The 26,418-nt window shown below is 61.8% G+C and overlaps 2 protein-coding genes across 2 annotated transcripts; one reads left to right on the top strand and one right to left on the bottom strand.

Moving 5' to 3' along the window:
* Positions 1–234: 234 nt before the first annotated feature.
* On the bottom strand, positions 235–6,241 carry RSPH14 (radial spoke head 14 homolog). The gene is made up of 4 exons (XM_057744903.1): positions 6,034–6,241; positions 4,896–4,998; positions 2,529–2,693; positions 235–451 (listed from the first exon to the last, which is right to left on the bottom strand). The coding sequence occupies exons 1-4, from the start codon at positions 6,230–6,232 to the stop codon at positions 235–237; spliced, it is 684 nt and encodes a 227-aa protein (XP_057600886.1). The 5' UTR covers positions 6,233–6,241.
* Positions 6,242–11,021: 4,780 nt separating this feature from the next.
* Positions 11,022–23,137, top strand: RAB36 (RAB36, member RAS oncogene family). Its single transcript, XM_057745305.1, has 11 exons — positions 11,022–11,069; positions 11,751–11,833; positions 14,650–14,741; positions 16,383–16,448; positions 16,763–16,864; positions 18,763–18,827; positions 20,232–20,287; positions 20,810–20,887; positions 21,161–21,251; positions 22,554–22,673; positions 22,915–23,137. The coding sequence occupies exons 2-11, from the start codon at positions 11,765–11,767 to the stop codon at positions 22,977–22,979; spliced, it is 804 nt and encodes a 267-aa protein (XP_057601288.1). The 5' UTR covers positions 11,022–11,069; positions 11,751–11,764; the 3' UTR covers positions 22,980–23,137.
* The last annotated feature ends 3,281 nt before the right edge of the window (positions 23,138–26,418 follow it).

The following is a 26,418-nucleotide window of genomic DNA, read 5'->3' as shown; positions in this document are numbered from 1 at the left end:
AATGGCACCCCACCCCACCCCCAAAAACAAGCCACAAAGGAAAAGATTGACGACATTCACTACTATTCAAATAAAAAACTGATGGACCAATGAATAAACAAATAACCAGTGGAAAGCCAGGCAGACTGCCCGGGAAATGGTATGTGCAATGTGTCACCCACAAAGGGTCAGAATCTGGGATAAACGAAACACTCCCTCAATCAATGAGAAATGGAAAAAAACAACAGAATGGGCTCAAGCTCCCGGGAGGCACCCGGCGGGCGAGGAGACGGAGGCGGCGCTGGGCAGAGAGAAGACGCCCCTCTCCCAGCCTCGGGGACGGCAGAGCCACAGGACAGGGACAGCCACACGGCTCGCACTTGGCCAGGCTGCGGCGAGGGAGCACGACAGGCTTTCCCGGCTGGGGAACAATTGTGATCTCCAGCCCCACGACGCCTCGTCCGGGGAGGCCCTGGGGGAAACCGGTGCACGCAGGTTGGCTGGGCTGGGGTAAGTTTACTGAGTGTAAGTATGCACTCAAACAAGGGGTGGGCAGGCCGGGTTTATACTCAGCACATAGAGCCCGTGACGCACAGGGTACATCCCCAATCTTAGCGTTAGGTTTCTTAAGTACCAAAGGGATACATACAGCAAGATCTGTTTACATAGAGGTTTTAAAACAGGCCAGGCAGGATCTATACATTGTTACAGCTGTGCCTGCTGCAGTGGACATGGCATCCTAACCACTGGACCACCAGGGAAAGATACGGAGACTGTGTTGGGGATGAAGTCACCCACTACTGGTGACTCCAGGGAGGGCAGGGGAAAGGGTGCTGGGTCGGGAGCGTCACAGGGGGCTGTGTTTTCTTAAGCAAACATCTCAGGTACACGTGCTACGGTTGAACGTTGGGATTTAGCAAAGCCGCTGATGGTTCCTGTCTGCTACCATCATCTCTCTACTCCCCTGAATGCTACACAGGCCACAGTAGTGTTAAAAGCCCTGGTGAGAGCGGCAAGTCCCCTCTCTCCACACCCCTGCGTGGTGGACAAAGGCAGCCTTCCGGGAGCTCAGCCTCAGAACTGGTCCTTTGTGGAGATGCCCCGATGTCCCAGGAGCCCTCAAGCATGGTCGCCCAGGAGAACCAGCCAAGGTGCGTCTAAGGAAGATGTGGCGTGGGACAGGGCCAGGGATAGGGTGGTCTTTTCGAAAAGACCACCGGGGTTCTGCTGTCCGGCCCGGCACCACCCGGCGGGAGGAGGGCATGTCCCGGCTGGGCAGCGACCCCAGCCCCCAGGGCTCTGCTCCCTTCAGCCGGCCTCTCTGCACCGGTTCCCTTCATCATTTCTCTCTGGGCCCTGATTCAGGGAGTGCTCCCACCCGGTCCTCCCTTCAGGCCTCTAGGGGGTGGGTCCCATCCGCCTCACGTCCGAGATGAGGAAACAGCCTGTCCAGGGGCACACGGGGAACGAGGGGAGGGCAGAGGGACCCGGTCTGCACGACTCCTGGCCTGGGATATCTGTTTGTCTACCTTTAGGCACCCCCTTTAAGGCCTGATGTCCTGCCTCTTGGAATGAGCCCCTGGTTTAGAAATGCTCCCTGTGTCATGTGACAGGACAGGCGTCAACCTGACGCGCATCTCAACCCAACCCTCTAGCTGTGGGGTGGCCGTCACCCTGGACTCAGCATGGAATTAGCGGCAGCGGTCAGCTGAAGGGGGTGGGGACTTTCATCCTTAAAAACGTGTCCTGATGCTTCTCACAAGAGGACATTTCAGGGCTCTCGTCCCCAGGGAAATACAGTGAAAACCAAAATGAGAGATGCAATCACATACCCACCAACACCGCCCCCCAATCAAGTGTGGGCGTGGATACAGACCGCCCGGGACCCTCAGACACTCCGGGTGGGAGCGTAAGCTGGTACAACTCCTCTAGGAAACCACGTGCAGTACCTCCTCAAGCTGGGCGTACAGCTGCCCTGTGCCCAGCAGTTCTCGCCGAGGCACATCTCAAAAGAGACACGTCACGTGTCCATCGAAAGACGTTTGTAAGAACGTCAGCGGCCAGCGTATTCTCGGCGGCCGCACGCTAGAAACAATTCAAATGTCCGTCGGCAACAGAGGGGATAAAGAAACTGTAGTGTCCTCATCCAGCGTGCACGCCACACTCCAGCGCGAATCAGTAACACACAGCACACGACAGAGACAAAGGGTGAAGCACAGACGCTAGAAACAAAACATCACAGACGGTGTGTTTCCACTTCTGTAAAGTTTAAAGAGGCACAAGCTTAACCTGGGGTCTTATAAACGGAAGACAAATCATACTGTTTACCTTGGGCGAGGGGTGGTGACGGGTGGCGGCAGGGTTTGGCCATATTCCACACGTCTTGATCTGGGTAGCGGTGCCCAGAAGGGGCACCTTCAACTAAGTACGAGTTAATCAAGCATCCACGTATGACATGTGCCTTTTTAACAAGTGTGTTGTACCTTAATAAAAGCATAACTTAAAAAAAAATGTGCTCTAAACTGTGATCGGCGCGGCAGGCGCCTGACCGGGCGAGGAGGCCGAGGGCGGCCCGAGCGCCCACGGCGAGCCTACCTGCAGGCAGCAGGGCCAGGTGCTTGAATGCCAGGTGCAGGTTCTCCCGGCAGGCCGACTGGGGGTCGTCCAGCAGGAAGGACAGGGCGCGGATGACGTCGTGCTCCAGAAAGCCGTCTCTGGGGAAGAGACGTCGGATTCAGACACAATGAAGGCTGTGCCTGGAGAGGATCCCGTGAGAACCTAGAGGCGGGCACCCGCCCTCCCCTCCCCCTGGGGCCTGCGCCTGTGCCAGGTGGACGGGACTGCATCCCTGCGGCCTGCGGAGAGAAGGTGCAGGCTGAGGGTGGCCCTCATGTCAGGTGAGGGCAGCGCGGCCTGTGTGGTGGTAGAGGACTCCAGGCAACAGAAGCCGGTAACCGACCTCCCCTGAGCGGCCGGGCTGAGCTGACCGCCCCTCTCCACCCGCCAGGCGCACAGCCGCAGGCAGTCCAGGGCAGCCGCGGGCCTCCGGAGCCACCTAGGCCTGTTAAGCTTCTTGTTATAATGACAGACATTCATTAACGATCAGGTAGGCCAGTTAGATGGGAGAAGAGTTGTTGGGTTTTGTTTTTGTTTTGATCTCCTCATGGAAACAAAGTTGAATGCTTTGGAAAGACTCCAAAGTCAGTGTCTAAGAAAAAGTAGCGAGATGCTTGTTAAGATTCTAGAAGTGTTCTGCATGCAGATTACTGCACGAATGTCTGAGTTCTTGCTCTGCTTTAAAGAAGCAAAGGTACATGATGTTACAGGTGTAGTTTAAGCAAAAAAGAAGGGCTCGCCATCCGGCGGGCCACAGCCAGGAAGAGGCACCCAGGGACTGGTGGCTGTCTAGCCGTTTAGAGGTTCAGGGCTGAGATGAACTGTTTGATGAGAATATACAATTTCTTCGATTCCTGGCTTTTTTAACCATTCCTTTTGATTAACCAGCTAACTGCTGGGCCCATCACGTCTGCTGAGGGCTTCAAGACTGCGTCTCTGGAGGCCAGCTGAGGACTAAGAGAGAACTCAGCGTGAGGCCTGGCCTGGTGCCCCGCACACAGGAAGTGCCCGACTGGCTCTGCCGTGAGGTCTGCATGAGTCGTTCTGGGGGAAGGAGATCATGGCGGGGCCCCCGAGTGGCAGGGGCCTTCCCTGCCCCCCGGCATGAGGTGTCCGGGCCTCTTCACTCGCTGTCCGGCGCCCACTCCACGTCACCCCACTCGTACGTCAGCTCCGTGAGCTGCAACTCCCCGGGGTGACAAGAGGCCAGGCCCCCGGCTTCCGTGCTCAGCCACTTCCCGTGGCTCCTGGTGTGGGCCCAGGAGGGGAGGAGGTTTCAGCACGGGCGGTCACTCAGGGCTTGAGGGGTGAGATGACCACGGAGGCTGGTGGACTTCAGACGTCGGCCCCGTCCCGTCTGCCCTTCCCGCCCTTTGTCCAGCATGGTGTACTGGCGCCAGCCGGGGTCTTGGGATCCTGGACCCTGGGCACAGGAACCGCCTGCTCTGGGCTCCTCCCCTCCCCTCCCCTCGCAGTGGTTCTCGGAGGGACGTCGGAGGACAGCGTGCTTATCACATCAGGTCCTCGGTCAGTGACGGTTTCTGCACTGAGTTCCCCCTGCTCACATGGCCGCAGCCAGGAACCACCCTCCAGACCTCCTGTGCAGACAAACAGACCTACGGTCACCCTCACTGGGCTCGTAGTTTCCTGGAATCCCCAAGCTTCAAGCATCCCTCCTTTCAGTGTCCGTCACGCTCGTTGGGATTACTCCTAATATTCAGATCAGGTCCAGAAAGAGGAAAAAGGAGCAGGAAGAATGAGAGAACGCACTTCACCGGATCTGTCTCAGACGAGAACGGTGTGACCTCAAGCCTTGCCAGGTCAGAGCAGGACAGGGCGGCCCTGCAGCACCCGTCTGCCCTGCCTGGGGCAAAGCCTGTGAACTGGGGCGCTCACGGTGACAGCACCTCCCACACGCACCCCACTCATAGCAATCCGTTGGGCCCGGGCTGCGCAGGGATCGGGTCGGCCAGCCCCTCCCAGGGATCTGACATCAGAGCCCAGAAAGGACACAGGGAGCTGGGAGGTCAAGGGGGCCGAGGGGCTGAGGCAGCCATCTGGAAGTGGCCCTGAGCAAGCAGGTGTGTGGTTTTCCAAAGACCCACCGCCTGCGGGGAGAGGGAACCAGAGAGAGAGGGCCCAGGGCCACCCACGCCCACACGGGGCTGACACTTCACGTGCATGAACTCATTTAACTCCCTGACCAGTGAGCAGGTCATTTAAGGTCACTCAAGGGCGTGCCACCCAGGGGAGGGGTGCAGCTCCAAAGCGTGACATTGGTATCCGGAGCAGCTGCCCACCTGCCCACGTTGTGGGTGGCCATGATGTAGAGTGCCTCGGTGGTCTTCACGCGTACCAGGTCGTTGGTGTCCTTCAGCAAAGCTTTCAGGCTCTCCAGGCAGCCTACGAGGCGGAAAAAGCTCTGAACGTTCACTAGGCTCAGAGATCAGCTGACCTAGAAGTCGACAGGTGAGCCGATGTCAGGAACAAGAGCACCAGGGCTCCACTGTCGGGGGGCGTGGGGGCACCGTGTGGGTGACGGAGGGTTTCAGAGTCACCGGCGGGGGCTCTGGGTGCTAGAAAGGTTCATCCCCAGGGACCCTGTCATCCGACCCCCGCTGTGAATCTGCACACCTCTTACCGGTGCGGCCCCTCCTGGTCCTCCACGGGGTTCCAAAAACGCCCTTTGCATTTGGAGAGACCGGAAGTCAAATTCCAACCTTGTCACCCACGAGTCGTGTACCCTTGAAAGGCTTACGCCTCAGGAAGCCAGATTGAGCACCTAAAAATCCTGCCTTATTTACTTATGGGGCAACCCTACCTCACACCACTTCTCTCTGAGCCTCTGTTTTCTTCTCTGTGGGTTGAGGAGGCGCCTGGCCTCCCAGGGCCAGGGCCATGAGGACCAAGATAACACGGGCCCTGCACATACGGTGCTGCTGGCCTTGAGTTGGGCTTATTAAATAGCAAACTTTATTATTGAGGCTCCACCCAGTGTCTGAGGCCAGACTGGGACCACTGCCTCCACCTCTGGGATTAAACTAGCCCATCAGGTAAGTCTGGTGAGAGAGGTGGCAGTTCACTCATGGTGGGCCTGATCTGGGACAGGCGTGACCATGCCACTGAAATCAACTCAGCTCTTATGTGGGTAATTAGGAGAGTGGGGAAAAAATGGACATAGGTCCCCATGTATGTGTGGGTACCAGTAGGGCCAGTGCCTATCTTCTGTGACAGCCTTGCAGAGGAGACAGATAAAGGCCTGTTTGGTGGATGTGTGGCCACCGGGTTGAGTCATAGCAGAGGGGGCTGACCACTGTGGTATCCAGTGGAGGACTGACTGACCAGCTGGGAGGGATGCTGTGAAGGGGCCACCTCGAGCTGCTCTGTGTCTGTCCCTGGAGAACCCAGCCGGGGTCCCCTGGGCTGCGCCCCGCTCACCTATGCTGATGGCTGTGTAGACATGCTCGGGGTCGTGCATGAGGTCACACAGAGCCACGAGGGCTTTCTGCCTCGTCAGCAGGTCCTCCGACTGTAGCTCCTCATTCAGCTTGGGCAGTGCCCGGCAGCCGTAGGCAGTGGCAGCCTGGGTGGGGTTGACGTCGGGGGGCAGGTACATGGAGATCTGGGCGTGGGCCATTTTCCCACGCCGGCACAGGGCACCTCTGTAGCTTTCAAAGTGAAGCTCCGCAGAAACCACTGATGAAAAGAACCCCAAAGGTGTCATCATTGCTACTGTGATTGGGTATTTTTACTTCCATTTTACAGATGAACAAACTGAGACCGAGAGCAATGAAGGGATTTGTTCAAGGTCACAGTGAAGGTGAGTGGCAGCCCAAACTGCAAACTCCAGGGTTCTCCCGATACTGTATAGGCTGGGCCTTCAGACAGCGGCATTGAAAAGACAAATGGGGCGGGGCATAAACTGGGAGACTGGAACTGCCATATACACACGACTGTATATAAAATAGTTAACTAATAAGAACCTACTGAGTAGAGCAGAGAACTCTACTCAGTACTCTATAATGACCTGTATGGGAATAGAATCTAAAAAAGAGTGGGTATACGTATATGTATAACTGATTCACTTAGCTGCACAGCAGAAACTAACACAACATTGTAAATCAACGCTACTCCAATACAAATTAATTAAAAAAAAAAAGACTAACTAAGCCAAACAAGCAAACACTGATAAGACAGCTGCAGCTAGTGCTTATCTTGTGCCAGCAATACCTAATATCCAACTCAGCCACCCCAGGAGGAGGGCCCGTCTGTTACCCACGTTTTATGAAGGAGGAAATTGACATTTAGGGACGAGGAGGTCGGAGGTCATGAACTAGGCTAGGAGCTAATGTTCAAATCCAGGTCTAGCACATTCACCCATCAGGGACCCATGGTTGGGTGCTTCTGGCACACCCACAGAGAAGGACTGAAGGTGAAAGTGGGATGTATTTTTGTACCACACATGAGCAACTATAGGCAGTGTGGCTTAGGGGTTAAGAACGGGCTCCAGACCCAAGGCAGTGGGCGGCCCTGAACAAGCCGCTCAATAGGGACGTGAGAATGGCACCGCCCCCCACTCCCCCCCAGAGCTGGCATATTCGCTGAGACTTTTGAGCCCGGCTCAGTAGGGCTCCAGATACTTTGGAACCCTTATTATCATGCTGGTGGTGGTGGTGGTGACAAGCCCCAGCCCTGTGGGAATCGGCTCCACTAAGAGAGGTGACCTGGACTCTGATTCCGGGCAGACGGGGACTAGGGAAGGAGGAGAGGGGGTCAGGCTGGAAGGGGAGAGGGGGTCCGGCCATTTGAGATTGGGGCTCCCCTCTCAGGAAACGCTGGACGCCAGGGACAGAGGCCTGCCGTCCTCTAAGGGGCGGGGGCTGCCTGGGGGTGGGAGGGCGGGACTGGGTAAGTCAGTCTCGGGGCCCCTGCCCCCGGACCCCTGTCGGCCGCCGCCGGCTCACCTGCCTCTGCGAGCGGAGTTCTGCAGCGCACACCCGTTGCCAGGCGACCGGTTGCCAGGAGACCCCGGCGGCGTCAGCCAGGCGGCTCTGGCACACTCGGCGCCCACCGCGCAGGCGCGCACAGCCCCAGGCCGGGGCAGGTTGTAAAGCGGGGATGGTGACATTTTACAGGGTCGCTGTGGGGGACGCGGCGCAGCTTTGTTCGCAGTGCGGAAGGGAAGGGACTGCATGCGCTCTGCTCTGGAGTGGGCACTTGGCGCGCCGTTAACCCTCAGAGTAAACCTGTGAGGTGACATCATTCTTCCATTTCACGGAGGAGAACCTCAGAGAGGTGCAGTAGCTTCGCCCGAATCACACAGGCCCGATCCCAGGACTGCGTAGCCCCGGCCCACGCTCCTTCCTCCGCAGGCTGACTGGCTGGTGACGCACAGGTCGGCCCCTGCCGGGGACTCAGTTCTTGAAAGCAAGCCAGACCCAGCCGCCGCCTACACAGACCCCTCCCGGGGCTCTCCACTGGTCTCAGGCCAGAGTCCAGACTCCTAGCCTGCCGCTCCAGGCCCAGGGTGATGGCCTTCTGCACCCATGCCAGAGTCTCTCCTAATCCCCCAATTGGCTCACTCTTTGCCACAGCTGGGCTGCGTGTAACACCAACCACTTCTTTGTTCTTCAGGACACAACTTGGTGTACTCTTCCACCAGGAAACTGGTCTTCTCCCCACTCCACATTAGCCAGCGATCACCGCACTGGCACACGTCCCTCTTTGAATTCTCTGCTTACATCTCTGTTTCCCCCAGCAGACTTCCCTGAGGCTGGAGACCACGTAGGTTCTGGTTCCTTGCCTCCCCAGGGCCAGGAATATACCAGCAGGCTTTCAGTAAGTGTAGAAGAAGTGAATGGTTAATGGATTTGAGTCAAGCTTCATAATCAAAGCACTTTCACCATCTCGCATGAGCCACACTATAAACCCTTGAAGCACACAGTCAGGTCCATTTTATAGCAGAGTAAACTGAGGCACAGGAGGAAGTCGAGCAGCTCAGGAAGTCCACCTCAAGGCCTGGGCCCCCAGCAGTGAAACTCACTAACAAAGGCACCAAGCATCAGCCTCCAGTACATTTAGTTCTGAAACGAAGGTAACCGACTTGGATCTGTGTGCAGTGGACCCCATGTTGTAATGTGGAGATCTGCCCCCACTGCTGTCTTTCAAAGGACCGAGTCATGAAGGGTCTCTCTAACCCGGAGCATCCAACTTTTTTTACAAAGGTGCTGTGGAGAGCACTGGGTCAGGAAATCTGGGTTCCAAATCTAGTTCTAACTCACTAGGCAAATCCTTTGGCATGTGTGAGCCTTCATTTCCTTGCCTGTGAAATCAGGGAGCTGAATCAAGTAGATTCTCAAAGCCGGGAACCCCAGATCTTTGAGAATTTGGTTACAGCATCTTTTGGTAAAACTGTCCTTCAATTTTTTATTTTTCAATCTCCTTTTTCTTATCTTTGAAAACATACACATGACATTCTATGTAGCATATATGTTAACTTATGAGACAAAAATATAATAAGCACCTGTGAATTCACCATTAGGACATTATAAACGCCTGTATCCCCTTCCCTTGTCCCGTATGTTCCTCCTCTCCAAAGCTACTGTCTCATTTTTGTAGTTACTGTCTCACAAATGCCCTCTCTAGGGCAAACAGAAACTAGCTCACAGAAGCTCAGTGACTCAGGTCAGCCTTTAAACAGCCATTAATTATGGAAATTAATTTTGTAGCGTGAGCTCTAGAAGCCAGGCATTTGATATTCAGGCATCATTAGGTTCAGAACTATGCAGATGAAGGTCAGGACATGGGAGGCGCGTCCACCCCTTGGGGCAGTCAAATGCCAGTGCTACGGCAGGAGCCCTTTCTTGTGCCATGACTGCAGAGAGGAGGCGGCGTCTGTGAGAAAGGCAATAGGCACACCGAAATACATCAGGGCTGACCTGGAAGGGCCCAGATGGGGGATGTTATTGTATCCTCTGCTTTCCAAAGTGTTTATTTTCTTGTGAGTTATTTACCGAATAGGTGATGTATGCACATAGAGGAAAATCCAAAAAGTGTGAAAGTATAATGCCTCCCTCCCTCCCTCCTTGGTCCCCAGCCAAGGGGTTGTCCTTATCTGTGGCAACCACTGGAATCTATCCACTGATAAACGAAATTTATACAAGTAAATACAATTCATTTACCTTTTAATGTAATGGCAGCATACTTCAAACAGTGTTCTCCACCCTGTTTTTTTAAATGCAATGTTTGTTCACTCATTTAACATTCACTCCATGCCTGCTTATTGTGCAGGCACTGTTTGGCCAATGCAATAAATCGATGAACTAAACACACGCACCCCTGCTCTCACTGCGCTCAGTGGAGGGAGAGAGCCAATCACCATGAACAGCAAGTTATATAATATGTCAGAAAATAGTAAGTGCCTGGGAGAAATAGAGCAGAATAAGGAGTTGGAAGGATGCGGCGGTTGTAAATAGGATGCCTCATCTAGAGGTGACATTTCAGCCATGTGGCTATCTGGGGACAGAGCATTCCAGGCCTAGGAGACACCCAGTGCAAGCCCCCCGGTGCCTGGCGTGTTGGGGGAACAGCAAGGAGGCCAGTGGAGCACGTGTGGGATGGGGGGGAGGGGGAGAATAGGACATGAGCTGAGAGAAGAAATGGGGCAAATCACGTGAGGCCTCGGGCTATTGTAAAGACTTTATTACTCTGAGAGGGATAAGGAGGCATTGGAGGGCTTGGAGCCGAGGACTGACATGATCTGACCTGTGTTTTAACAAGGGATCCCTGGGGGCTGCTGAACTGGGAATGGGATGCGAGCAAAGGCGGCAGCGGGGAGACCAATTAAGGAGAGAGAAGATGATGGTTGGGACCACGGTGAGATCAGAGGAAGTGGGAGGGAGAGAGAAGATGCTGGACAGGTCTTCAGTGGAGAACCTACAGGATTTACTGATAAATCAGATACGGGATGTGACGGAAAGGAGCCAAGGGATCTTGGAGATCCCTCCGTACTAGGTAAAAAGAAAAGCACGAATATTTTACATAACCAGAAAAATATCATATTTGATATATTATGAAAATAAACACTTCACATAATTCCCTCCGCGTTTGAGCCACCACCCGTCCCCAGCCATGGTGACGTCAGGGAGGTCAGGTGCGCGAGGCTCTCCACGGTCAGCCCCGCCCAGGCCCCCACACGGGACCTCCGTGGCTCCGCCCGTGCGGCTCCGCCCGTGCGGCCCCGCCCTTGTTGCCATGGTGACCACCGGCGCTCCGGGCGTCTCCCGCGACGCTGTGGTTGCTCTGGTGATCGCGGCGCGGGGCGCTGGCGGGACCCTTCCGGCCGGGAGCCCCGCCCCCGACGTCCGGGATTCGTCAGACGCCCGCAGGTCCCGCGTGGTGCTCGTCGCCATGGTGACCGCGGCCGAGGGACCCTCCGGACTAGGCAGCGCCGGGAACCCCCACGGCTGCCTCGGGTGAGTCAGCCGCCCCATCGGTCCCCCCTCGCCCGCCCGCGTGACCACCCGCCCACCTCCCACCGCGTAACCTGAACGCGGCCTGGGCCCCGGGTCTCCTCGTTTCCTGACCGCCCATCCCCGGCCCCCAGTGCTGGACTACAGGCCTCGGTCAAGGCCACCCAGTGGGGAGGGGGCGGGCGGGAGAAGGAGACCAGGGGGCTGTAGGAATAGGCAGAAGAGGCGGGAGGGGCCCAGTGCCCGGTGGGGTGGTTCTGGGAAAAGCCTGTGGGCTGAACCCTAAGGGCCGGGCGCGCCCAGAGCCTTCATCCCTTAGAGGCCAGGAGCAAGGGACCCTTCCCCACTCCACTTCCTCCGCCCCGGCTGTGTGCACAGCCTGGCCTCTGAGCCGCCGCCCTCACAGCCCAGCGCTGAGCTCAGGGAGAGGCCACTCCTGATGGACACCTGGCAGGAGACCCAGGTCTCCTGGACTCCCAGGCCGGGCGGCAGGCCTGGTACCTGGCCCCCGCAACACACACTGCCTGCAGATTGGAGAGATGACCCCTGGCACCCTGACATTCCTGGCAGAGGAGGAGGCTTGGACCTGCTTTCAAAGCTACTGCAATGTCGGGCATCAACTTTGGAGGAGTCCCCAGGGATTTGCACAGCTCCCTAACTCTCTTCCCCCTGTGGGGTCCACAGGACTCCCCGGAAGGATGAGGTCCTCCCTGATGCCTTTGGGGCCCCCTGTGAGCCGGGACCGTGTCATCACCAGCTTCCCTAAGGTAGGGAGGCATCAGGCCAGCCCTTTATATGTTCACTCTCTCCGGACACTATGCCCACATCCAGCTCTCCACACCCCACTCAGCACTGGAAACAAAGCGGGTGAATCGGGGCACTCAGCCCCTCGCTGGCAGACCCTGGGGCCTCAGCAGGCCTCTTGAGAAGCTTGGTGTTGACGTGCCCAAGGAGCACCAGCAAGTGAAAGGTGACACCAGGAGGCAGCGCGGCATGGAGGTTAAGGGCACAGACCTTGGGTCAGGCGGTCCTGGGTGTGAATCCGGCAGGTCATCACGCTGTGTGACCGTGGGCAAGTTGCTCAGCCTTTCAGAGCCGCTGGTGCGCGAGGTTAATTCCTCTCACGCTGGGTGCCTGGCTCGTGGTAAACGGGAGCGCCCTTGCCTGAGCTGTGGCCACTGTTTGTCTCATTATAGTAATTACATCATCAAATAGCACTCCAGGTTGCCGACACCAGATCCGAGGTTCTCACCCCTTACCATTCTGCCTTCTGTCCCTGCCGAAAACGTACAGCTCTCTTCCATCCGTGTTAAAATCCATTATTCATCACAGCAGGGGATGCACATCCGCACAGCCTCCGAAGAGGGCAGCTGGACAATGTCTCCCAGCGCTGCGGATGCTCCCGCCCACGCTCTGCTCCCGCCGCTCGGGGCCAGGCCCTGCGGCGATTTGTAAAGCGGAGGGTCAGACCCAACATAATATCCTTGAGAGGGGGCCACCGAGACAGCGAAAGGCTGCTTCCTGACACAGACGCAGGGAGGACTGAGCACCTCTCAGGGGCTGGTGCGATGAGAGCCAAAGCAAGCTGTCGAGCGCCACACGTGAGAGAAGGAGCAGGAGGGAAAAAACACACGTGTTTGCTTCTGCGTGCACAGTATGGAAGGATGCTTGAGATCCTGCTATCCGTGGTTGGCGCCATGTGTGGGGGGAGAAATCCTCTCTCTTGAGTCTTGAGATCTGTGCCCAGGCTGGTGGGGGAAGGAGGGTAGGCTCTGGATATTGGGGATCCACAGTCATTCCTCCTCCCCCTCTCCTTGCCTTCCCCCCAAGCTCTGTCTCCAACATGCAGAGAGAGCCTCAGACCCGTGGACTGTCCCCCCAGGACTTTCCATCTCATCGGAGGCCCAGGCAACTGCTTCCCTTCCTGAGCTTGTCTGTGGTGACCAGGGGTGACGGGGACTGTGGTTAAAGAGCCAAAGGAAGGGAAGTGTGATAGGTACAAGACAGTCCAGGTCCCATGGGAGGAAGGATGCCATTTACAGAGCAGGACAGCGAGGCTCAGAGAGGAAGGGAGGGCTGCCTAAGGTCACACTGCTGGGCGTCGGGGAGCCCAGACTTGACCTGACCGTGGCCAGTTCCAGAGCTCTGACCTTCCACCACCCTGGGGGTCAGGCTAGGGCATCCCTGCGTCCACAGAAGGTGAGATTCTCCCCCAGCAGCCTGTGGCCAGGTTCATCCCTCACTCCAGGGCCACAGCACTTTAGACCAGAGCAATTTGCGGTCAGGTGGGGGCCAGCCATTCCTTCACCCCACGTGCCTCGGTTTCCCTGTGTGTACTTCCTGCCAGCCTTCCCTAGCACGCTTCTCCAATCTGTCCCAAGTGCTGGGGCCCCTCTACCGACTGCTGGGGCCCCTCTACTGACTGCCATGTCTTGACCGGCCCCCAGCTTGACACTGACATGGAAGTGGTTGGAAAAGCAGCCCGCTTTTCCAAGAGGTGGTCCACACGCCTCCGTGTGGCCAGGGGCCCTGGGTGAGCTCTCGTCTGCGCTGTCCACTTGCTCCTCCAGCGAGCAGACCAAGAGGTGCTGTGAGGAGTGTCCTCGCCTGACAGATGAGGACACAGGCTCCGTGAGGCGCCGCCCTTGCCCTTGGCCAAGCTCCTTCACCATCCCCACGGCCTCGGTCACACGGAGCCAAGAGGGCAGGTGGACTAGGGCAGAGCCACAGGGGCCCTGAAGGACAGAGCAGTGGCCCGGGGACCACAGCAGAGCACAGCAGCCGTCTCTGACATGGCCTCCTCCCCCGTCCTGCCACGTGCCACACTTAGCCTCGGCCACGCTGACCGCAAAGTGTCATGGTCACCTTTCGTCTGTTTAATATCATTTTTTCTAATTATAGAACAAACGTGCATTCAACAGGTGTCACGGCGTCCTTGCTGAGCACTTAGTATGTATGTCCCAGGCCGGCTCTGTGCTGTGGCTTTACAAGCACGACCTCATTTCATGCCCCCAAGTCTCTGAGGTTTTTCCAGATGCAGAAATTGAAGTTCAGAGACATGAGGCAACTGCCCAGGGTCACACAGCAGCTGAGGGTGGACATAGGGGCCTTACTCTAGACCACTACCCAGTTCTGCCTTCTGAAAAATGTGTAAGACAAATGTGCCTTCCAGGACATTTTCCGTGTACGGATATGCATGTTTTTAAAACCAAAACGGCATCAGAGACCCATAGAAGGTGTAGGAGGATCTTGGCCCTAAAAGGGCACTTACAGCCCACCCCTCATCTCATCCGGGGAGCCCCAGAGGGGACAGAGGTGTGACACGCCTGCAGCAAGGGCACAGCTGCCCCCGGCCGGACCCATCTCTCTGGGTCCCCGCCTGGGCTCCCTGGTGTGTCCCGGCCCCGCGGCTCCTCTTCCTCAGGGCTCACAGACCCTGGAGCCCCGCGAGGTGCTGACCAGGTAGAGGATGTGACAGGCTCGGGAGGGAGGGAGCTCTGGGAAGTAAGGCCCCACCTGCTGCGCGCTCAGCGAGCTTCGCAGGGTGATGTGCCCGCCTGTGCGTCTGTCTGTCTGTTTCCAGTGGTACACGCCCACCGCCTGCCTGCAGCTCCGGGAGCACTTCCACGGGCAGGTCAGCGCCACCTGCCAGCGCGGGAACACGGGGGCCGTCGGGTGAGCGCTCAGCCAGGGGAGGGTGGGGAGGGCCGGGCGCACGTGTGCGTGTGTGGCTGCGCACGAGAGCCTCGTACACGGACCACGCAGGCGCAGACCACGCGGGCGCCGCCCCGTACCGGCCCCAGGAGCATCGGGCCGTTCCTCCGGCTTTACCGGCCACACGCGCTGTAGGAGCAGCTCTCCCCTCGGCGAGCCGGCCCTGAGGTCTGAGCGCGGCGGTTCCCTCCCAAGTATTTTCTGCCCTTCAGGCCTTCGAGGCAGGTCCCTGGGGCCTCCCCTGAGCCCCCACCAGGCCCGCCCCCGCCCGCGTGGTGCAGGCGCCCCCTGCCCCGTGCTCCTGTGCGCGGCGCCGGGTCCCACGCCCGCCCACACGCAGGAGGGGAGGCCCGTGCGCGCCCCGTCCCTGCCTCCGCCGCCTGGCTCTGCGGCACAGGGGGCCTGCCACGCTCACGCCTTCTTAGCGAACAGGTGCAGGGTCCTGCTTCCGCCCTGCATCCTGAGGGGCTCACGGGTCACACGGGGACGGTGAGGCCGCGGGAGAGACCCGGGTGGTCCAGGGTGAGGCCGGGCTCAGGCCGGGATGGCCGCCGGGGCTGTGGTCGTGGGCTGAGCGTGGTGGCCGCTGCCGTGGGGGTACTCGTTCCACGCCAGGGGCTTCCCACAGACGAGCGCCCGACCCCCCCACACACTCCGTGCCGGGAGGCGGGGACGCGGGCGCAGGGGAGCCCCGCAGCTGTAAGGCCATGCCTTTACTCCCTCTGAGAAGCAGGCAGGGCCGCCTGTTCCAGAACCAGCCGCGCAGGGACCTCCCTGGCGGTCCAGCGGTTAGGACTCAGCGATCTCACTGCCGGGGCCCAGGTTCCGTCCCTGGTTGGGGAACTAAGATCCCGCAAGCCTCAGGGCAGAGTCAAAAACAAAGCAAAACACCACACACACAGAACTAGCAGTGCAGGTGCAGGGCCGCCCAGCTGTACGGGACCCAGGCACGGGGGCAGGGCCTGGGGCTGTGGGCCTGCGGGGACACCCCCAGCACCCTCTCCCCTGCAGGGCTTGCAGAGTATGTGGCCGGGCTCTGAGGTTCTCGGGCTCTCTGGGGAGAGGGGACCCTGCTCCCCTAGGGCAGCCGCCCCTCCCTCTCCATGTCCTGCCCTTGCACAGCAGCTCTCCTGGGATCGTGGGTCACGCCCAAGCCACCAGCCTCCTCCGCCTGCAGAGGGCACCTTCGTGTCACCCGGTGACTTGGCGCAGCTCACCTGGCCACGCCTGCAAGGGAGAGGCCGTGTCTCCTCGGCTCCCAGGCGGCCGCCCGTTCTGGAGCCGGGGGCCCGACTGGGACGCGGCCCCACCTGGGGCTCCTCCCGCTGCTCCCTCAGCCTGAGACTCAGCCTCCCGCGGGGCGCATCTCTGAGTCTCACGACAGGGACGCGGGCCCAGTGGGGTCAGGGCCGCAGAGTCCCCAGAGCAAATGCAGGCCCTGCGGCCCTCCCCTCTGAGGGCCAGTGAGGGGGACAGACGCCCCAGAGTGTGTCCCAGGGGACCCGTGCCCATCACGCGTGGGGAACGCAGGGAAGGAGGGGCCCGGGGGTGTGAAGAGGCTCTCGTGGGGCTGCCTGAGAGCCCCCGCCGTGCTCCTCACAGGCTCAAACTCTCCAAGGTGGTTGTGGTCGGCGACCTCTACGTGGGCAAGACCAGCCTCATCCACAGGTGCGCACCGGCCGTGCCTGCCCCGGGGGGCCCCGTCGCAGGTCGTGGTGGAGCCCGCGTGGCTGCTGGGAGGGGGCGCGAGACGCTGGGGGGATGGCGGGTCCGCAGGGAGTGCGGCGTCCCGGGAGCCTGGGGCTGCTCTCACCATCCCCGGGGCCACAGGCTCCCCTCCCTCCCTGGCCGACCCACGCGTTGGTCTCCACGGAGTTCACGTGGCGGCTCCGTCACCGCCTGGTCTTCCCCGAGGGCGGACACAGGCTGGCAGGAGCGAAGGCTTCGCGCTCGGCCACCGACGGCCTCCCCGGTGCCCACAGGTTCTGCAAGGACGTTTTCGACCGAGACTACAAGGCCACCATCGGGGTGGACTTTGAGATCGAGCGCTTCGAGGTCGTCGGGGTCCCCTTCAGCCTCCAGATGTGAGTCGCCGGCACCTCGTGTGGTCCCCTCATGTGGTCGTGGGCGGGCTTCGCGGAGCCCCTGGGGGAGGGCCTCGGCCCGCGTGCAGGAGGCCCCGGGCGCACCCCCCACGCCCCAGTTCTCCCCGTGGCCCTCTGTGATCCCACTCGCCAGGCCAGCAGGGTGGCCTCTGGCAGGTTGCGTCAGGCCCTTGAGCCTCTGGTCCCCCCCCGGAGAACGGGGCCAAAACCGGTCCCTGTGCGCTCGGCTCTAGTGGAGGCCGCACGGTCCACAGGCTTTCCTGGGGCCTGAAGCTCCCCGCACACACACGGCTCCACTCCCCCACCTCTCTCCTGTCTGTGGGTCTGTCTCCTCCCTGCCAGACCCCACGCCTCGGTCTCTCAGGGCAGCCCAGGGTCTCCCCCCAGCCTCACGCTTCCCACCAGAGCACCTCTCCTTCGGTACCTGCCTCGTCGCCAGCCCAGACCTCTCCTGCGTGGCCACCCCTGCTGGCGTTCCCCAGGCCTCTGTCTGGTCCCTTCCTCCTCGTTCTCCTTCCCGGGCGCTCAGCCCTGCTCCCTGGATTCCCTCCTTGGGCCTCCGTGCCCTGCCTGAGCTTGGGCTCACGGTGACCATGGCGGAGCTCACCCCCTCGTGGGCCTCGGCTCCTCATGTGTCAAGACAGGGCCGTCTTCTCTGAGACCAGCCCCAGTGCCGTCCTGGAGCAGGTGGTACTACCGAACCTCGCACGGCATGGGAGAGAGGCGGTTACCTGCCGAGATCTACTTGCCCTGGTACAGGGTCAGAGCAGACGAGGCTGTGAAGACGCTGGGCCGCAGGACCAAGGGGATGAGGAGGCAGGAGAGTGAGACAGCTCAAGCTGATGGTGGGGGGTGGGGGGCGGCCTGGCTGGAGCTGTGGAGAGCGGCCGTGTCTAATTAGAGGGCCCGGGACGAAGCAGGGGGCTCTCCTGGCTCAGCCTCTCCTTGTCCTACACTGAGGCCGTTGCCAGCCACCCAACTGGCCCTACCGCCAGGCCACCCTCCCAGCTCCCACCCAGCGTCATCTTAGAAATGAAAGTATGAGTGAATTAATGAAAGCCAAGCAGCCCTGCATCATGCTGGATCACCTGGAAAAATCTCAGATTATTGGTGTCTTGTCCGTGGCTTGTCTGCTTGTCCGTTTACTGAGAAAAGTTAAATTTTGATGTGTTGATTTTAAAAGGGGGTGGATTTTCAGATCAGCTCTGTGTGTTGACCTCCAGCCTGGTTCTCAACCAGGGCGTGTAGATCTCGGCAGGTACCCTCCTCTCTCCCATGCTGTGCCCATGGCAGACATCGTTAATCTATTGTTGCATTCTTTCCCATGGAGCCAGGGCTCAGCTCCCCCAGAGAGCCAGCGCTAACGGATCAGAGATGCACACCGTGTCCCGGTCAGACGCCCCACCCCGAGGCAGGGAGCTGAGTGACCCCTCCGCTGCCGTGGGGACGGTGGAGCCCCATCCCAGTCACACATGAGCAAGCGGCAGAGCCCCAGTCCCCTCCCAGGGCCGCCCCTGCAGGTGGACTTCCATGTCTTGAGCGCAGCCATGTCAGTGGGCACGTTGTCTCCTTTATGGCACAGCCAGAAGGGGCTGAGCTACAGCTCCGTTCATCCAGGCAGCGGGACTGCTCAGGCCGTGCCCTCCCCCACGAGCACAGTGCCTCCAGAGAGGGGCTCCCCACAGGGGCCCTAGGAGGGGATCGTAAGGGGTTGGGGGCGGCTGGCTGGCAGCAGGCACTTCCTAACGCCCGTGCAGCTGTGCAGGCCCGTGGGTCTCCTGCCCAGGGCCCCACCAGCCTGCTGGCTCAGACCACTCTGACCATCGCTTAACCTGCCACCTCTCCACTTCCCTTCCTCTCTCTCGGCCACGGCGCAGCTGGGACACCGCAGGGCAGGAGAAGTTCAAGTGCATCGCATCCACCTACTACCGGGGTGCCCAGGGTGAGCCGCCAGGTGATGGCAAGGGCGGGAACTCAGCCACGTGCCGCAGGGGCTCCCCAGGAATTCCCTGCTGGGCTCACGGAGGGAAGCGCCAGACCTGTCCTCCGAGAGGCACTGAGGAAACACGGAGGCCAGGCTGGCCTCGGCAGCCACCCGCTTTAGGGACCCTGAGGTAGCGGGTGCTCCCTGAAAGTCTCAGCCCCAGTTTCAGCTCAGAAAGATGCTCAGTGAGGGGGGCACTCGTGCAGAGACCCCAGGAAGAAGAGCGCAGTCGACTCGGGGCGGGGGGGTGGGGCTGGGCCAGAGGGGAGGTGTGGGGGTGGGCCCCCCGGCGGGGGCAGGCAGAGCTCCTCTCCCACCACCTCCACGCGAGCAGCCCGGCCCTGGGCAGGCCTCCCAGTCAGCAGGCAGGGGCAGCAGAAGCCCCCTGCTCTGACCAGGAAGGAGAGAGAAGGGCTTCGGGTGGAGGTGGGAGCGAGCGGTCTGAGGGTCCAAGCCAGACTCAGGTGATGGGACACAGTTATGTCCACTCAGTACTGGTGTTAAAAGTCACATTTTCATTAAGGTTTGAAAAAACCCAAAGCAGGAAACCATGAGCGCCTTGGCCGTGGGTGGGAATGACAGCTCTGTCACGTCCGCCGTGGCCTCTTCTTGGAGCGGGGCGGGGATGACACACCCTGGGGATAAGGCGTGAGGCGCCTGGCACAGCCCTGCAGGCAGCAGCCCGGCCGCGGTCACCGCTACCATCAGTTTCCTCCTTCACTCCCCATCCCCCCCTGCCAGGGCAGGGCGCAGGCGGGCCTCCCGCAGGCTCCCGCCAGGGTGCAGAGGGAGGCCGGCGTCCAGCCCTGCTCACACCCCCGGGGCCAGGAGAGAGCAGGAATGGTCTCCACGTGGACCCCCCAGGGCGCAGGGGACTAGACAGGGCGGTGAGGGGAGGAGCCCAGGCGTGGGGGCTGCAGCTCCCGGTTCCCTGCCCCCCCCCGCTCCTCAGAGAGCGTCCCCCGAAGCCGGCTGTTGCTGATCATCCGCACGGCGGCCGTGGAAAGTCTGCCCCGCGTCCAGCCCGGGCCAAGAGCTTTAAAACAGCTGCCGCGGCTTAGTCCTCACAGCCACCCTGAGAGCTCGAGGTGGCCGTGGTCCTCGCCGTGTCGCGGACGGGCAGGCGGAGGCTCTCGGGGGTCGAGGCCCCCCCCGCGCTCCCTCCCTGGACCCCCCTGTGGCTGGGCCCCTGGGTGTGGGTCAGAGGCGGGGGGCTGGCTCCCCTCGGCGGCCACGGGGTCTCCCTGCCAGCCTCCGCCCTCCCCCGGAGGGGGCCACCCCGCCGTCCCGGGGGAGCCCCCGTGTCCAGCCCTGCTTGCCTCCCGTCGCTGACCGGCTCCTGGCTTCCCCCCGTGCGTGCAGTGATCATCACAGCCTTCGACCTCAGTGACGTGCAGACCCTGGAGCACGCCAGGCAAGTCCGGGGCTCTGTGGTCCCCATGGGCCCCTGGGCTCAGGAGGCTGCCCGGAGGGCCCCTCAAGCCTGGGCCGTGAGCTGGGCCCCCGGCAGTGGGTGCGCGTGACCAGGCTCGCCCGTCAGCACCAGCCGCCCACGGCCGTCCGGCTGCCTTTCTGTCCCTCGAGGTCCCTGGCATCCTCGCCTGGCCCGGGCCCCGTCTGCGGGGACACCGCGGGGCACCTGCCGTCTCAGGCAGGGATCTGGGCAGGAGCCGGAGGTCGTCAGCGGATGGACCAGAGCCCCTCACCTCACTTCCCAGCCACATCTCCAGCCCTGTGACGGAGGCCGGGCTGGTCACTCCAGTCGGTGACAGCGCAGGACTCACCCAGGGCCAGGCAGAGCCGCGGCCGGGATGGGGCCTTCGGCTCCCCTGACGGCTCCCGCGTGCCCTGGGAGGAGCCGGGCTGCACCCCATGCCGGCCTTCCTCGGGCTCCCGGGGGAGGGGTGTGCGTCTCAGCCGGTGCCCCTCGTTCCAGGCAGTGGCTGGAGGACGTGCTGAGGGAGAACGAGCCCGGCGCCTGCGTCCTGTTCCTCGTGGGCACCAAGAAGGACCTTCTGGTGGGTGGAGCGGGCAGGGCCGGCGGGAAGTGGGTCTCCTGCAGCTGGGGCCTGTGGAGCGGGGCGGGGCTCGGGCCTGCCTAGGTGGGAACTCTCAGACCCCAGGCCGGGACGACAGGAGGGGCCCTCGGGTTCCCGGTGCTCATCCCGTCAGAGGGGGACGCTGGCGCTCAGACTCACCCCGGAGCACCGGCTCACCGCCAGGCAGGCGCCCACCCTGGGCGTCCCCGCCAGAGGCCCAGGGAGCTGGGTCAGCAGGGCCACTTCTCCCAGTCAGGGGCCGCGTGCCGGCAGGCGGAGGCCGAGGCTGTGCGCCTGGCCAACGAGATGCAGGCTGAGTACTGGTCCGTGTCGGCCAAGACCGGTGAGTGGGCACGGGGCTGCCGTCGTGGTGATTGGGGTGGGGGCCCTGCCCTGGATGGGGGGGATGGAACACCTGTGTTCTCCAGTGAGACCCGCACGCGCTCCTGTCCCTGGGAGGTCACGTCCAGGGTGGCAGGGAGGCAGCGGCGGGGCTGGGGTGGGAACACAGCCTCTCCTGTAACCACAGCATGATCCTGGCGCGACCCGATGCAGGCGGGAGGCGCCGCCGGACGCACAGAAGGGCCCAGTGACTGGGGGTCCCTCCCGTCCCCATGTGTCATCCCAGAAGGAAATGAAACACCCCTCGCGGCCCCTCAGCCCGCCCCCACACCCCACCCGGTCTGCCCTGGCCTCGCTGGGCCCCTGGGCCCTGAGCCGCGTGCACCCTCACCCTCACCCTGGGGCCCTGCTCACCCCTGCCCCAGCCTTCTCATCCAGGAGGTGGGGTGATGCTGTCCATCGCACCTTATTTTTAATGGAAAAACATGTTTTAAATGGTAAAAGCCATATGATTCACGGAGGAAAAAGAAGAAAATGCAGAGAAGCAAAGAACAGGCTTTGAAAACAGGCTATTGGGGGCATGAAATGAAACAACCTGCAGTGCCTGGCACAGAGTAGGCCCAAGGCTGTGGGCACTCGGGAGCTACAGCCAGGAGTCCTTACCCCTGGTGAGGGGCCAGTGTGGACACCTGCCCAGGGATTGGGTGAGGCAGCAGGACTGCAGGTGGAAGCACCACCTCTGGCCCAACACAAACACAAAGGTGGCAGCTCTTATGCCCGGGTCCCTCTGCTCCTTTCTGACGGCGCCCCGAGCCTGTGAAAACCTGCCCTCTAGTTGGAATAACAGTACATTCGCTGAGAGCTCTCTATGGGCCAAGCAGGACTGCCCTGTGTGGTGATATAGGTTGTTAACTGCACAAGGGCAGTGTGTGTGTCAGGGGCTGGACCCGACCCTGTGCCCAGGTGAGTGGCCGCATCCTCCTGCAGGAGGAGACACAAAAGAAGGCCTTCTCCACCCGGGGGCCAGTGGCTCTCATCCTCACAGCCGCCCACTGGACAGGTGCTCAAAGCTTACAGGGAAGCAGGCCCACTTCTGATCTCAGCATGGCCCAGTGCCTGGAGGAGAACATGCTGGGAAACCAAGCTCAGAGATGTTCAGGAGCGGCCAGGGCAGCTAGCCGCGGGGGGAGCTCGGCCCCTGCACAGAGGGGTCTGTCCTGGCTCCCGCACTGCCGGCTCCCCGCTCAGTGAGTCCGCGGGCAGGGGCGGGGTGGCTGGGATCATGGCTGTCCCATGCCCACAGGGGAGAACGTGAAGCCGTTTTTCAGCCGCGTGGCCGCCCTGGCCTTCGAGCTCTCGGTGCTGCAGGACCTGGAGCGGAGGAGCAGCGCCCGGCTGCAGGTCGGCGACGGGGACCTCGTCCGTACGTGCGGGTGACGGGCCGGGCTGGGGAGAGGCCCACCGCCCGAAATCCGCTCCCGCCACCCCCCGGCCCAGGGCTCAGCCATTCCCTTGGCCTGTCACCCTCTGCTCTCCGCTCCGGGCTGCCCCTGCCCCTCTGACCTCCGGCCTGCAGCCTCCCTGCCCGCCTGCCAGCCCAGATGCCCTCCCCCACCAGCTGCAGGTGCTTGGTTGATGCCAGGTGACGTCTCCCCTCGTTACAGGGATGGAGGGACAGCCACCTGAGACCCAGGACAGCAAGAGGGCCTCCAGCCTGGGTTGCTGTTAGCTGAGCCTGCGTCAGAGGCCTGCCCTGCACGCACACGTGTGAGCGGTGCCTCCCGTGACCTGGAGCGGAGCCTGGCACACCCGCGGTGCTGAGCCCGGGCCTCTGCCTCTTCTCTTTGGCGGGTCCAGAGCCAGGGAAGGCCCCCACCCCTGGCCGCCCAGGGTCCCACGCCACCCAGCCAGTCATCTGGAAGGCCCGTCGTACCTACAGAGTCACCCACAGCCCTCCCGGCCGGGAAGCTCAGGACCACGGGCACAGACACGTGCCCCCGGGCCCTCGGCCCTCGCCCTGGGCACAGTCCGCGTGCCCTCAGGCCCCTCCCCCACGTCCCTGGGTCAGCCTCAGCGCCCTCCTCGTCTCAGGGGTCCAGGCGAGCGGGCCTTGCCGCCGTCAGCGCCTGAGGGAGAGCCCAGCTGCCACCCCTGCACGGACTTCTCAGCCACCACAGGACTGGCCGTTCTGGGCCTCGCAGCCCCGGGCCTCACTGTCCACGGCGCCTCCGCCACAGACGCGCAGGTCCCTGGGCAGCCCTGCCCCTCTCTGGCCGAGGGGCTGCCTCTGGCCCCTTCATGATCCGTGGGGTCCTGCCCCCAGGTCAGGGGCCGAGCACGGGCAGAACAGGCCCCTCGAGCCCCGTCCTGGACGATGCGTTTCCCCGGCCGTGCCGCAGGAAGACGGCCCAGCCGCCCGCCCACCCCACCCCAGGCCACTCGCTGCTGTGTCCCTTGAGCAGGGCCCCACCCCCGGCAGCCGTCACCCAGGCCCACTGTTGCTCCCCCTCCCCCCCGCCTGCAGAGGAAGGGCCCCGGGAACGAGACGCTGCAGGCCTCAGGGGACCCTCGTGATGGCTGCGTGTCTGGAGAACATCGGAGGCCCTCCAGCACTTGGCGCGCAGGCGCCCCGTCTCCACTGCCCCTCCTGCGACCCAGATCAGGCAGGAGCGCCCAGGCCTCCCTCCCCAGCTCCCGCCCGGCGCGCCCGCCCGCTCCATGCCCTCGTGCTGCTCTCCGTGGGGGCTGCTGAGCCCCCACCTGCCCTGGGTGTGTGCCCCCCACCCCGCCCTCCACGGCCGTAGGCAGGTGGCACGTCTGGCCTCCCGCCTCCTCATAGATGGTGAGCATTTCTCAGGCATCCGGGTGGTCAGCGCCGTCTCCTGGTGCCCCCAGAAGTGTCGGGCACACCACAGGTGCCCGGCGAGTGCCCAGCAGCTTGCGGCGACTGCCAGAGAGCAGCTGGGGGACGCAGCATCTTATTGTGAAACGAGACAGCACGGACTTCTGCCTGCCGAGTCGCAGCCCCTGCGCCCCGGACGTGAGCCTCGTCTGCAGCGGGTAGGGCTCCTGTTCCTACACAGCCCAGCCATGACCTTGGCGCCTGGTTTGCTGTTAAACCAGAGGGACCTCTCCCTGCACCCACAGGGCAGCCCGCATTCCGAGGCCCTGCCGGAGCGAAGCCCGCGTGTCCCTCTAGCAGCGGCAGGTTTGCCTTGGTGCAGCTGGGCCAGCGTCCGTTCCCCCGCCTGGCTGTGGGACAGCTGGCTTGTGTCCAGCTTTTAGCTTTTTTTTTTTTTCTTACTAAAGTGACTGTCCTCATAGTCATAGCTTTGCACACTTGGGATTCCCCAAAGAAGCTTTGCGGGGCCTTTTATGGGCTGACCCACCAGACCCAATCTTGGGGGGCAGGCTGCCTCGGGGTGCACCAGGACCAGGTTTGGGGCACCCAACAGACAGCTTCAGGATGGGCGAGCCTGGGCGGGTGGGCTGGTGCCCTCCCAGCTCCCTCCCCAGCCCTCCAGGCCCCAGGACTGGGGGGCAGTAATGCACCCTGGGCCGGGACCACCGTCTCTTGTGCGCCCACCGCTTTAAACAGCCCTTTATGAAACTCTCCTCCTGGTGCCCCCGTGTGCGCCCGGCCGTCCGGTGTCTCCTGAAGTGGCAGAGTCACTTCGCTGTGGGTCCACTGGTACTCCGGGTCAACACAGACCTTCTCCTCAAACACTTACAGTTCTGGGGCGGAGATGCGGGGCCGCGTGCAGGAGCTTCAGGGGCGTCCCGGGCCTCTTCCCCTCCTTCCCTGCTCTTGCCCTGGCACTCAAGGCCCCTCACTGGCCGTCCCAGGCCACCCTGCGGGCCCCTGTGCTCCAGCCTTCACGCCCGGTCACTAGTCTTTGTAGGTGCCGGGCCTCTTCCGTCCCTGGCGGCGTGGGTCCCGCTGTTCCCTCCGGGAGGACTTCCTGGAGTCCCCGTGGCTCCTGCAGCACTTGTTGCCTTTGGGTCTGGGTGTCCACGTTTGGGCGCCTCCCTCCTCCCCCGCCCCCCACCTCGTGGAACCCTAAGAGCCAGGGCAGCAACGCTGTGACCTGGTCTCCCCAGCATCTCCCAGACAAAAGGCCCCCAGCAGGCGCTCACCGAGATGCAGCAGGGCGGTAGGACGCCTGCTGAGTCTCCTGGCAGACACGTCCACTCTGACCGAGATGCCCCTGGGCACAGTCCTGTGCTTGGCCCTCCTTGGTGGCCAGAGGCAGATGTGCCCATCGCTCACTCAGAAGCTCCTGAAGTCCTGTCTGGCAGCCGCCAGTGAGGGTTGTAAGGGCTCAAGTGTAGGGTCTGTTCCTGGGAGGAGCTTGGTGTGAGCCAGCCACGGAACATTCCAGGGAAGGCCGTGCAGGCCTGGGGGAGGAGCCGCACGCAGACACCACCGCCGCCTCCAAACCACTTGGCAGTGGGAATTCTGGCCCAAAGCAGGGGCCACCCAGTCTCTTGAGGGAGTAGCCAGTACCCCCTTTCCTGAGCGCTCAGTGCAGGGAGAAGAGGCTCCTTTCCTCCCAGCGTCCCTGTGGGCTGGGTGCCGCACCTCCTGCCCCCGTCTAAGTGGAGGGGAGCCCAAGCACAGAGTCCAGGTGACTGTGCACGGCTGAGCACTCCTCCTCCGCACTCCTGCTCGCTCCTCTGCTCCGCCTCCCACACCAGTGGTCCCAGCGGGAATCCCACTGCAGGTCCCACACCTGGTCCTCCTCAGGGTCTGCAGCAGAGCTGGGAAATGAGTGGTCAGTCACTCCCTGCTCCCTGAGCCCCACGGTTTTAGTCGGTCCTTCCCCAGTCCCACAGCCACGGGACCAGTTTCCTCAGTGACCTAGAGCAGGTCGGGGCGGGGGGGGTCGGCCTCCCTGACCTTGGCCCTGGGCTCCTGCTTGCCTCCCTCTCCCCCGGCCCTGCTGTGGCCTCTGGAGGGAACAGGGCGGGGGGGGGGGGGGGGAGTGGCCTTGGATCAACCCAACACCCGCTTCAGCCTGGTGATGGGATGGGAGCCACCACCAGAGGGACTGCGCTCTCCTGAGGGACCTGGGCAGCCTAAGCCGTACACCCGGAGTCACCTGAGATGTAGGTAATGGAACATGGTGATGGACCCACTCTGCTCACATCTTCATACAGATGAGAAC

The sequence above is a fragment of the Hippopotamus amphibius genome, chromosome 8 (genome assembly GCF_030028045.1).
Source record: "Hippopotamus amphibius kiboko isolate mHipAmp2 chromosome 8, mHipAmp2.hap2, whole genome shotgun sequence".
NCBI classification, from domain to species: Eukaryota; Metazoa; Chordata; class Mammalia; order Artiodactyla; family Hippopotamidae; genus Hippopotamus; species Hippopotamus amphibius.
This window is presented reverse-complemented; position numbering and strand designations above follow the sequence as displayed.